At 53.1% G+C, this 12,447-nt stretch overlaps 1 protein-coding gene across 6 annotated transcripts in view; it reads left to right on the top strand.

Annotated features, from left to right (window-relative positions):
• The window catches only part of DAAM2 (dishevelled associated activator of morphogenesis 2), a 114,041-nt gene that overhangs the window by 92,578 nt on the left and 9,016 nt on the right, over positions 1-12,447 (top strand). For all 6 annotated transcript variants that reach the window (XR_012334462.1, XR_012334461.1, XM_033864302.2 and 3 more), the window contains exons 15-19: positions 2,995-3,102; positions 6,495-6,601; positions 7,794-7,878; positions 9,660-9,766; positions 9,902-9,990. Coding sequence is in view for 4 of the 6 variants with exons in the window: in XM_033864302.2 (XP_033720193.1) it covers positions 2,995-3,102; positions 6,495-6,601; positions 7,794-7,878; positions 9,660-9,766; positions 9,902-9,990 (496 nt within the window). In the remaining 2 variants the exon portion in view is untranslated. The remainder of the gene's footprint in view (positions 1-2,994; positions 3,103-6,494; positions 6,602-7,793; positions 7,879-9,659; positions 9,767-9,901; positions 9,991-12,447) is intronic.

The following is a 12,447-nucleotide window of genomic DNA, read 5'->3' as shown; positions in this document are numbered from 1 at the left end:
CTGGGGGCTGTGATGGATAATAATAAAAGGTGAGACATAACGTTGCCTTGAAAGAGCTTTGCATCTGGCAATTAGGAAGTGTGTCCAAGGAAACACCCTGAGGTCCTGGGGATGGGTTGCAGGAGAGGTTCTAACCTCTAACCAAATCAGGTTTGGCTCTAACTAACGGTGTGATCTGCGGAAATCGTTCGTTTCATACCTGTTTGCTTGTCTGCGAGATGATCTCTGATTCCTTCTACCTCTGGTTTTGTTATCTAAGTGGAAAGAGGAAGCATGAATATAACCCATTCATTGCCTCCTGGGCTTCTGATAACATTTCCAGTCTGAGTTATTCAAATTGCAGAACCACCTGCTAGCAGCATTTTGAAGGGACATTGTTAAGGTTCATAACAACTGCATCACACAGCGCTGCCCTGTGGATACTTCTCCGTGGTCACAAGGCCAGCCAGAAAGGCCAGCTGCATACAGGCAGGCAAGCAGCTCTGCAGAACCAAAGGTCGTAGGCGGTGTGGAAACAGTCATTGTTCATGATCAGAAATAATATTTTTTTAATTGTGGTTTAAAAAAAAAAAAAGAAAGAATTTTGTTTTTGCTTCCTGTGCTTACAACTTGTAATTTAAGGTTTTAAACATGTAATGAAGGGTTGATTAGGCATCTCAACAATTAAGGAAAGCAAACAGGGCACCTAATGTTTTTGTAAGATTTTCATCTTAAAGAGCTTCGTGCTTAGGATTTTCTCTGGGGTCCAGTAATAATAAAGCCTATATCAATTCCTCGGGGGCCCGGAGCAGGCCGGAGTCTCATTCCTAGACTGGAAAGTCCAGGTTTGATGGAGCACGTGTTGAGGAGCCCTTGTGGGAGATGTAGCAGCAGGGGTGAGGGAGGCGGGGCTTCGAGTCATATTAGTGAACTTATCATCCCGTTCCCAGTCTTTGAGTTGAATGACTAAATTCAGGTTATTTCGTCATTTGGGCTGTAGTTTCCCCATCTGCAAAATGGGGGTAATTACGATAACCAGATCAAAGTGTTGTTGTGAGAATTGACTTAATACATACAAATTACTTGGAACAGTGACTGACACATAGAAAACCTTTAAAATAAGAATATTAGATGAGTTATTATTCGTGGGACTACCATGTGTGCTTTAAGTGTGTTCTCTCACTTCATCCTCATCCGGTTCAGTCAGGTAGATGTCATGGAGACTCGGTTTCCTTTCATGGGACATGGGAAGAGAAGAGAACCTCTCTGTTTGCCAACAGCTTCACTTAGGGGCTGTCTGACCCCAAACGCTCGAGGAGGGAAATGTAATGAAATGTGTTTCGAGAAAGAGTTCTCTGGCTTGTAAAGGATGTCTCTAGAGGGGCAGAAGCCCCAGGAATCTAGACTGGGAGTGGTGAGGTCTCGGCCAGAGGGGTATAAAAATTCAAGAATGATTGTATGAAGTGGGCGCATCTTTAGGATGTAGAGGATGTTAGGAACGGATGTACATCTCTCTGGCCTCAGACCTCAGCTGCACCTTCAAGAAGGGTCGCAGGTCCTTCTGGTGACCATGGCGAAGGGAGAGTGTTTGGGAGACAGTGAGGGGGATCCTGGGTTGTCTGTTGTCTCAGGGGAAACTCTTCCGGATGTTGAACATCCAGCTCTGTCATTCCAGCCCTTTTCCTTCTCATACTGGCCTCACTGAGAATAAGACCAGTGGGAAGCTTCACCTCTACGGGCCTTCCCTCTCCACCCACCTCCACCCTGCCCCGGTCCGATTCCCCTTCCCATCTTCTTTCTGTCCAGGAGTCTGGTTCCTCATCTCAGCCCCCTTCCCCTGACCCACACATGCTCCTGTACACACACACACACACACGCACGCACACACACACACACACACACACACACACACACACGTTGTTTCTGCCATGAGAAGAATGCGTCTGTGTTGGGATTGGCCGGTTGCCTGCATCCCTTGCTGCTCCGAGCTTCCCAGCCCAGCATTCCACGAGAGGGTCCCTGGCCTTAGGAAGGCCACAGGAATGTCCCCACCCGCCCTGCTCTGGCCTCGCCTCCCCTTTCCAGAGTTTAAGAAAATAAAAGTGAGTGAAGGATACGTTTCTCTCTCGGAGCCTTGCTGAGGGTGATGGAGGGAGGAGGCATCGGCATTAGGAAGGTCCCCGGCTACCCCCAGGCAGAGGGGGGTGGGGAGGTTCTAATTTAAAGGACAGTGAAGCTCTGGACGAGGTGAGGGGTCCTGGGAGGGGGACTCTCATCTTGGCCCTCGAAGCCATTATTGGGATGTTACAAGACCACTAGGGCATTCCTGGCGTGGACAACAGCTCTTCCCCAGATCCCCGGAGTGGGGTTCAGTGCAAGGATCCTACACAGAGGTGGGCAGTGCCTGAGCTGAGAGACCTTGTTATGTAACCCCTGGGTCCATTCCAGTTATGAGGGATGGGACACCCTCTGACCAATGGGAACTTGTGGAAGAGTCTTGCTGGCCTGAGCAGTCACTAAAAAGGGGCCAGGATGTCCCAGCCTTTGGCATTCGTCCACTTTCTGGGAATCTGGGAAAGTGGGAGGAAGACCACTGGGAGAGAAAATGACCACCTCAGATACAGGAAATACAGTCAGCCCTGAAGATTTGAGGAGCCCAAGTGTGTGTGGGCACTCTTCCTCTGAGAACACTGGTTTGGTTTGGTTTTTCTGGAAGGAGTTTCATACTCTCATACTTGCCCACCCATCACTCCAGCACTCCCTTGATTTCTGGAACATGCTTACATGTAGCCCCAGGTGAAAAGGAGGAGAAGGAGATTGCCTGTGGCCTCTCCCCTGGAGCAGAGTATTGAAGAGGAGGGGAGGGGGAGGAATCGACCCCCTTCTGAAGGTCTGAGAGCCTGGCTATGGGCCTGTGTGCACCTGGAGGACAGGTGGGGTTAGGGAGGCATCGCGCATCTCCATCATGAGGGAGCTGAGTCAGCCACGGGGTCTCCTCCCTTCCCTGAATCTTAGGAACGTGTCCCTGGCACCATATGGAATGAGATTGATGACATGCAGGTGTTTCGGATTCTGGACCTCGCGGACTTTGAAAAAATGTTTTCAGCTTATCAGAGGCATCAGGTAACACCCTGCCCCCTCTAGCGTCTTGAGTCTTGACTTCACACACACCCTTTGAACTCAACCCTCAGCCCCTCCCTTCCTCTCTTCCTCCCTCCCTCTCCCTTCCACATATACTGAATTGATTTTTTTCTTTATCAGGTACCATGTTCTTTCTGGGGACATAGATATGAGTTAGTGGGGTGCAGTGCATAGGGGGAAACATCCCACTGTACTAGTTTGTATTTGCACATCAAGTGGTGAAGTGATACGTTGTCCATTTCTCTCTTTGGTCTTGGAGCACTGGAGGTGGAGTAGCAGGGCCAGGCCACTGTTGACCTTGCTCTTTTCTCTGGCCCTGGGACCTAGGAACTACACCTACAAGGCATTATAACTTTTCCACCACATTTTCTGCTATACTTTCGTCTCCCAACACTCCCAGGAGTCGAGCAGAGGACGTTAATGTTTCAAGGAAGGTGGAGCTGCTTCAGGTCACACTGCGGGGCTGGGGCTGAGGCTGGGGTTGGCCAAGAGAGGCCCTGGCTCTGCTCTGCAGACACTGTGTACAGAGGCTGACCAGCAAGCCTGCTCCTCCCGAGGCAGGACAGGGCTTGGTGTCAGGACGCGCGTGCTCCTGAGGCAGTACCTGCTGGGTTGGCCGAAAATGCCGATTCTCCAACCTCACCCTCCCATGAATGTGAGGGCCCAGGAATCTGCATTGCAGAGCTGGGGGCCATCCTCCGAGGTCCAACCTGGGCATTAGCAGCCTAGAGGCCTCGGAGCGTTTGCTTCGTCTCTGGCCCGCCTCCCAGGAGTTGTTTCCTCTCCAGGCTGTGCTGTCTTCTCCCATGTTTCCTCCACTGACTTCAGGTTCCAGCCCTGAGGACTTCCCCAGGTGCCTGTGAGTGGGGTCTCGGCCCTCATGGCTCCTCGGCAGAGGCAGCATGTCATGGCCGGTCTCCCCAGGGCTTTCTGCCGAGGCCAGAGCTGTGGATGACCCTTCCTGAGGGCGGGCAGGACCAAGAGCTCGTGTGACTCTCCTGGGCAACCAGCCAAAGGGGTGCAGGGAGGGCGGGGCTCTGGCCCTGCCTTAGGGGTCTAGGGAAACCAGATGGTTGTTTGTTTAACTTAAATGTAGGTGCTCTAGGCCTCTGATCCTTGACCCCTAATTCCAGGAAGCCCTGTGCCCATGTCCAGCTGGCATGGTACGGGCAGCAGCTGCGGCCCGGCTGGGGCAGGAAGAAGTTCTCTGGAGCATTTGTTGCTCCTGTGATCAGTGCTCCCGAGCCAGGGATGGAGGGAGTGTGTGCCGGGGGGATGTCAGTCCTGGGCGAGCACACGCCTCCCCCTATTTTGAGAGTCTTCCTCTGGGCCAGGGTTCCAGCCTGGCCCACCCAGTCTCCAGGGCCCTGAGGTAGGGCTACAGTGGGGGCTGGGGGGAAAGAGGGACTCCGGGGTTTAGGACAGGCTGGGCCTGGGGCCTCCCAGTTTGGGGAGTGGAGCGGAGTGAAGACGGACAGCGCCCTGCTCTGTCTCCCCTCATCTCTCTAAGCCTGCTCAGTCCAGCGCCCTGTTTCAGGGCTGGGCTCACCTGCACTACTGTCACTCTGCAGGTCGCCCGGACTCTGGGGTGTTGAATTCACAGCAGCAAGGCAGGAGACCCAGAGCCTGTGCTGCCCTGGTCGCCTCCTCTTTCTGTCTTGGGGTCCGGGGTGCGTGGGACAGGGACGGGCCTATGAGCGTGGTCTTCCCTCTGTGCCCTCTGCGTGTCCTGAGTTAGTGACTTCAACCTCACCCGGGTCAGGAAGGGAGGACCAGGGGTGGGCTCTGCCCCGTCTGCTCCCTTGGAGATCAAAAGACAGACAAGGGACAAAGGATAAGGAGCAAAGTTCAGGGACGCCTGCTCTTCTCTGTCTCAGTGAATGCAACTTTCACATGCTTTCAGCTCAAGTTCGGTCGTGGTTGGGTCTCCTCCCCTATTTTGAAAGATGCGGGGGTGCAGGAATGCCCTCTGGGTGGATTCCCAGCAGAGGAGCAGGAAGAACTGCAGCTGAGGCCTGGGGAGGGGCAGTTCGGGGGCCTGGTCCGACTGGGGAGTGGTGGTCCCCCTGGGCACGGGGCACTCAGGAGAGGCTGCCTGTCCTCTGCTTGGCCTGGCTTCTCTGAGTGCATGTCTGCAGCTCCCGTTCAGTGCTACTGGCAGGTCTCCACCTCCGACCATGGGGGTCTCACTGGGGTGGGGCAGACGGTAGATGCTGAGGGGTTCCCCATGTCTCTCCTACTGTTCTTGGGTCCCCAGACCTCTTGGCTAACGTTGTGCATGTTTAATTCTCTATTGGCTGTGGCTGTTACCTGCCTAGGAGCTGATAACTAATCCTTGCCATCAGGTGAGTCACTCCTGGGGCTCTGGGCACTCCAACTTTTAACCGCTGTGCTGGGCTGCTGCCCTGTACTGGGCCCAAAAGAGAGGGCTTGTCAGTTCTACCTTCTGCCTTTTTACCCATCTTAACAGGGTGGCGTCAGGGAGTGTCCCCAAAGAAAAAGCAGAAATGTAGGGAAGGGAGCTAATGCGAGCAGACCCCTACCAGCAGTGGAGGTGAATGTCTACTGGGGTGAAGAGAAAGCTTCTAGGTCTCATGTCTTACCCACTAGGCCCAAGGCAAGGCCGTCCTGTAAGACTGCACAGGCTAGGCACTGAACAATTCCGGGGGCACAATTCACAAAGACAGTGATGTGAGTGGCAGCCCCTGGAGTCGTCCAACCTGGAGCATGTGCTTGGAAGGACCTCCCAAAGGAAGAAACAGTCTCCTGTCTATCTCACCAGGGGCCAAGAGAAGGCCAGGGGATCTTTGATTTCTTGGGAACTGCCCGCTGGAACCCCAGAGGAGAGAACTTTGCAGGGAGTTGTGCCTCAGTTTCCCCACCTCTGAACTTATGGATGCCCTCCACCCTGGGCACACTGGGCTGTGCCTGAAGTCCCCAGGGAGGGGTCCAGGAACTGTGACCTTAAGGGGATTTGGAACCAGCTTCTCGTCATAAGATTGGGGAGGCTCTCTGGGTGGGCTGGGGTGGGGTAAGGGTTGATTGTCTGGGACACAGTGTAGATCACACTACACAGCCACAGGGGTCAGTCACTCCCCGTCTAGTTTGCCCACAGAGGGCAGTCTCTGATAAAGGGTCTTCTTATTGCCCCCGACCCAGTCTAGCCCAGGGTGAAGCCCCAGAGCCTCCTATTGGAGTCAGATATTAACCACCCTCCTCTCTCTCTCCTGTCTTTTTCTTTCCCTCTCTTTCTTCCGCTCACACCAGGAGCATTCCCTGCTTGTCACGGGGGTGGCTCCTGGGTAGGGGGTAGGCAGAAAGAGGACTGGGGAAAACACACACTTCACCCTTTGTACTTGGCTTGTCGGTTGCAGAAAGAGTTGGGCTCCACGGAGGACATCTACCTGGCCTCGCGCAAGGTCAAAGAGCTGTCGGTCATCGACGGCCGGAGGGCGCAGAACTGCATCATCCTTCTCTCCAAGTAGGTGCTCGCCCTGCCTCTATGGCCCCTGCTCCACAGTAGGTTGCAGGTGGGAGGGACTGGGTCCCCAGGAAGCAGAGGCCTGAGCTGGGGCTAGAGAGAAATATGATGGAGCTGAGTGCCTGGGGGAGAGAGGTGCCTGGCAGAGGAATGGGGTGATAGCAGTATCTGGCCTCCCCCCCCCCGTCTCCTGGCTGTCCCCTGGGGCGGCACGGGACCCCTGATCTCGAACCCTCTCCCGGGAGCCCATGCTGAGCGGCAGTGAGGGGCTCTGCAGACAGGAAACTGCCCCATCACGCGGCCCCTGACCAGCCTGGTCAGCGTTTGGCAGCGGAGTTGCTCTAAGCCCGTGGAGGGCCCCGCTCGGCTCAGGCCACAGAGCAGCATGATCTCAGCCCCCAAGCATTTCCCGCGGCTGCAGAACAAACAGGGCAGTATCTGCACTAACAGCATAGCTTCTGTGCGGGGCCTCCCGCCAGAGCCGGGGTCAGAGGTCCCCGCCTCCCGTACTATTCTTAGCACTGCCCCAGCTGCCCCGGGCCGTCCATCCCCGCTTTCCTCTCCACAAGGTCCTAAGCCTCAGTTTCTCCCCCTTAATGCTTCCCCAGGGCCCCCCAATGGGTGTGCATCTGGAGGGGCTGTGTGTGTGTGTGTGTGCACACGTGTGTGTGTGTGTGTGCACACGTGTGTGTAGGGGGTTGCTTCTCCCTCTCCCAGACAGCAAGACGTGCTGGAACAGCTGTGCGGGACCCGAGGTGCTGTCAGAAGACTGAGACCTGTTCTGTCTTGAAGGAAACAGGAAACTGCCCCCTTAGTGACCTGCCCATATTCCCATCCTCCCGTGGAGATGCCGTGGGTATTTCCGGCATGGGAAGAGGGATCAGAAACTCCTCGCCCTGTCTCAGTCTACGCTGACGATGGCCCTTTTCCTCCCAAATGTCCCTATCCATTAGGATGGAGACTCAAGCAAGAAACCAGAGACTCACGTCTCTAGAGACTGAAGTATCTCAGGATTGAGTTATAGAGTGAACCGTGTGAGTTTAGTCTGAGAAGGCTTTGCAGAGGAGGGAGTGCTATCAAATGGAAGCGAGAGAGAGAAGGCCCGGGCACTGGCTTCTGAAGGAGAAGGTCTGGGGTCTGTCCTGAGCAGAGGGGCCAGGCCAGGCTGCTCAAGGTGGGGTTTTTGCCTTAGGTTGAAGCTGTCTAACGAGGAGATCCGGCAGGCCATCTTGATGATGGACGAGCAGGAGGACCTCGCTAAGGACATGCTGGAGCAGGTGAGGCCCCTGAAACTAGGGGGTGGCCGGACCCCTTCCTGACGGCCCCCAGGGAGGCCGAGTCTCTTAGGTCAAGGAAAAATCGGGCTGGGGGCTGGAGGAGTGAGGGAGAGGTTTATAGAAACTTCCCTGGGCCAACCTTTCTGAGGAGAGACCAGAAAAGGCTGCATCTTTTTTCAGGGGATTGAGGCCCCCAGAAATATATGAGGAGTGACCCCCCCACCCCGCCATGGGCCTCAGGGCAAAGGCAGTGACCCATAACCGTATCTCCCCCAAATCTCTTCCACATCAGTCTGTTGTGTCCTTCAAGAGAAACCCAGAAAACACCAAGCAAAACCACCATCAATTGGACATGAAAATTAAGAACTCTGTCGATCAAAAGGCACTATTACTAGAGTGAAAAGGCAAGCCAAGCTTTAGGAGACCTTTGCTTTATGTATAGGTCACAAAGATCTCATATTCAGAACAAAGAACTTCACAAATCAGTGAGAAAAATGACAAACAACTTAAAAATGAGCAAAAGACTTGAATAGGTACTTCATGAAAGAGAATTTCCAAATGGTTCAATACTATCAGTCATCAGAGAAATATGGCAAATCACAGTGAGGTAGCACCATCCACCCCCCTAAACAGCTAAAATTGAAAAGGCCAACAGTGCTGGGGGTTGGCAAGGATGGGAAGCAACCGGAACTCTCATTGGGTAGAACCATTTTGGAAAACGATTTGGCAGTACACCTACCTATCTTAGTGCCCAACAGTCCTACTGGGTACAAACACCAACTATGGGAATATTTATAACAATTTTATTTATAAAACCCCGCAAACTGTGAACAACTCAGCTGTCTATCAGGAGCAAAGTGAACAGACTGTGGTATATTCCTACGATAGAATAGTGCTCAGCAATGAATAAAAAATGGATTACCAATAACTACGTGGAGGAGGCTCAGAGGTTATGTTGAGTGAAAGAAGCCAGACCCCAGAGAGAACACGCTGCATGCGTCCATGTGTATGAAGTGCAAGAATAGCCAAGTTTTATCTAAGGTGATAGAGTTCAGCTGAGAGGCTACACTGGGGGATGGGGGTGGCTTGGTTACTGAAGTAGCACAAGGGACCTTTCTACGGGGATGGAAATCTTAGTTTAATCTGGATGGTGGTTCAGTGGGTGGATAGTTTTGTCAAAATTCATTGAATTGCACATTTAAAATGGATGCATTTTATTTTATGTAAATTATACCTTAATAAAGTTGGTTTAAAAAGAAAAAAATCGGGCTTCCCTGGTGGCACAGTGGTTGAGAGTCCACCTGCTGATGCAGGGGACACGGGTTCGTGCCCTGGTCCGGGAGGATCCCACATGCCGCGGAGCGGCTGGGCCCGTGAGCCATGGCCGCTGAGCCTGCGTGTCCGGAGCCTGTGCTCTGCAACGGGAGAGGCCACAACAGTGAGAGGCCCGCGTACCGCAAAAAAAAAAAAAAAGAAAAAAAGTAAAAGAAAAAAATCATTGAGCTGTACACTTAAGAACAAGTACACTTTACTGTAGGTAAGTTATATCTCAATTTTAAAAAGTCAAAAAACTAAAATAAAAAGAAGGAAGTCTAGAGCTGGGTGTCTTGTGTCCCCTTGGGGCAGGTGAAACATAAACCACCCCCATGAGGATGCACCTCTCTTTTATGGGGGGCCCTCCCCATCTTGAGCCTGGTCAGTGTGTGGGCTTCCATGGGCTGCCCACCCCCCATGTCAGCTTCTCACCTGTTTCCTGTCTGACCATCACCTGCCCTTTGCAGCTCCTCAAGTTCATCCCGGAGAAGAGTGACATTGACCTCCTGGAGGAGCACAAGCATGAGATAGAGCGGATGGCCCGTGCGGACCGCTTCCTCTATGAGATGAGCAGGTCGGGGGCAGCAGGCGCGGCCAGGAGGGGGCGGCGGTGGGCGGGCCAAGGAGGGGGCTGGAGCTGCTCTGGGGTTGGGGGCTGGTTGCGGGGGGCGGGGGTGCTGCCTCACGATGCAGCCCGCCCTGTCCACAGGATCGACCACTACCAGCAGCGGCTGCAGGCCCTCTTCTTCAAAAAGAAGTTCCAGGAGCGGCTGGCCGAGGCCAAGCCCAAAGTGGAAGGTATGGCTGAGGGCTGAGGAGGAGACCTGGGGGTGGGAGGCAATGGACAGGCACAGAGGAAACCTCCTTCCTTATTCTTGATTGCCCCCAGAAAACCAAAGTCAAGGGCAAGACGTAAGTCTATGAGTTTTGTAGATGTATGCACTTGTGTACGCGTGCACACGTGCCGGCCACGCACCCCATTCCCCGTGCCTCGGCATGCAGGCTCTCCAAGGCGGGGAGTCTGTTGACATCTGCCCCAGCCTGGAACAGAAATGCTGAAAAAATGACGATGACATTAAGCACCTAGAACACTTCTGGGCACAGACTGCTCTGCTTGAGAGGTCCTAGGTGCAGAGAAGACCTTGGACACGTTATTTTAAGTGTGAGCTACTAAGAAAGTAGGAAATTGGGCAGCGGGATCCCCAGAGGTATCTGATTTGCTGGGGTGGGGAACCCCTCCCACCTTTTTCAGGTGAGAACTTTGTAATTAAACGAGAACCACATGCCAAGTACTGTGTGAAACACTCCACGTGGATGGTCTCATGTGGTCCTCGCAACGCTACGGGGGCCATTCACTCATCTCTAAGATGAGGCTATGTTAGTGGCCCAAGGCTGTGTTGCTGGTAGGTGGTGGAGCCAGGATAGGAACGCAGATGTCATTCTTCAGAATCCATCCCTTCCCTCTTGTCCTGTAGTACTTCCCAGAGGGCATGTCCCTGGAACTGCCTGGGGATGGCAGAGGACGGAGGCACAGGGAGCTGGGGAGAAGGGCAGGTGGTCAGGAGGGTGGGCAGCCGTGAGGACCCCAGAGGGAAGAAGCAGGAGAGGCTGTGAGGCTCATCTGCGGTGAGAACAGGATCAGCAGATTGGAATGAGAGAGCCAGTGTCCAGGATGCTGGGGGGCAGGCTGGGGGCAGAGCAGAGCATGGGCCCCCTCTGCTGGACACCAAGCTGCCTGCACTCCCTTGGAGGCCCAGGCCAGAGAATGGTCCTTCCTGGAGTTTGATGAGCTGCTTCAGGAGGATTCCCGGGGTAAGGTGGAGCGTGGCAGGGTTAGAGGCAGACGTTTTCTGTAATCTGGACGGACACACGCACACCCACGCACGTGCATGCGCGCAACAAGGGGTCTGCAGGCTGCGTGATCATAGATAACGGGTCTGAGGGGGAAGGAAAGGGTTCAACAGTGACTCTGCAGGTCTGAAGGCACCTCCTTCCCTGGTGATGGGTGAGTCCTGCTGCTGACTGCCTTTGGGGCGTGAGGCACAGATAAAGGGGTTCAGCCCAAGGCATGTGTTCAACTATTTGTGTCTCTTGGGTCAGTGAAGCAAAAGTGAGCGATCGCCTGTCATCTGGATCTGTGGAACCAGAGCAGTTTAGCCGCCAGGTAGATTTTTTCTCAGATAATTTCCTGCTCCTAGGAGCTCACTCCTAAACTCTCCCGAAGAGGTCATCAGTGCACGCTCAGGAAAGAGCTTCCCTTTAATATCGAGCTAAGCAGAGTGAGACGCGTTTGGGATGGCAAAGCCTGCTGAGGAGAGTAACGGTCACTCCGCTATCGCCACGGCTACCGTTCTAGAATGGTCTGGAGGTCTCTTCCGTCCCAGACGTGGGGGCAGGTGGCTGAAGTGGTATTTGACAGAATCAGGTCAGTGGGCTTGACTGGGGGCAGAGAGGTGAGGAGCGTGCAGGGGTTGGGGTCCATGCTCCTCCCTCCAGTTCTCCCAGGAAATATTCCTGGAAGAGCTAAGATTTGGCCTATCCCAGCTGGTTGATGAGCTGTTGACCCCTGTCCCCAGCATCCCTCCCTCCCCAGGCAGGGCCTCTGGGTCAATTGGCCGAAGGCCAATTCATCAAATCTGACAAATTTACCAATTCTTCTATGAATATATTCATGAACATATTCTTGAATATATTCCATGAATATGTTCGTTGCTGAATATACCAAATTCACCGGTGCTCATTATGAACATATGCACTGAGTACAGTCAAGATGAATGTGGCTTCACATGTAAACATTCTTACGAATATATTCATGAATATATTATGACTATATCTAAAATGTCTGCATTGCATTATGGGAGTTTTCCCATTTACACTGATTCCCTTTGAACTCTTGTCAGTTTCTGTTTTGCCAACATTTTAGCATTTTTAGGATTCCTCTGCAGATTTTTCAAATAGCAGCCTATCAGCCTTAGAAAAACTATCCCAACCGGTATGCGTTGCCGGAAACTCTGAAGTAGTTTACTTAAAAAAAAAAAAAAGCCAAAACAACTTGTTATTGAAATATGCACATAGAAAAGTACACAAATCCTAAGAGTCCTAATTGATGAGTCATCCAAAAGCGAATGCACCTGTGAGATCAGCAGGCAGGTCAAGAAATGGAGTGTTTCCAGTCCCCCAGAGCCCTTCTTCATGTCTCCCTCTCAAACATTACTTCCTCCAAATCCTCTGAAGGTCTGTCTATCTTGAACTTTC

Source organism: Tursiops truncatus, chromosome 10 (genome assembly GCF_011762595.2).
Source record: "Tursiops truncatus isolate mTurTru1 chromosome 10, mTurTru1.mat.Y, whole genome shotgun sequence".
Classification (NCBI taxonomy): domain Eukaryota; kingdom Metazoa; phylum Chordata; class Mammalia; order Artiodactyla; family Delphinidae; genus Tursiops; species Tursiops truncatus.
This window is presented reverse-complemented; position numbering and strand designations above follow the sequence as displayed.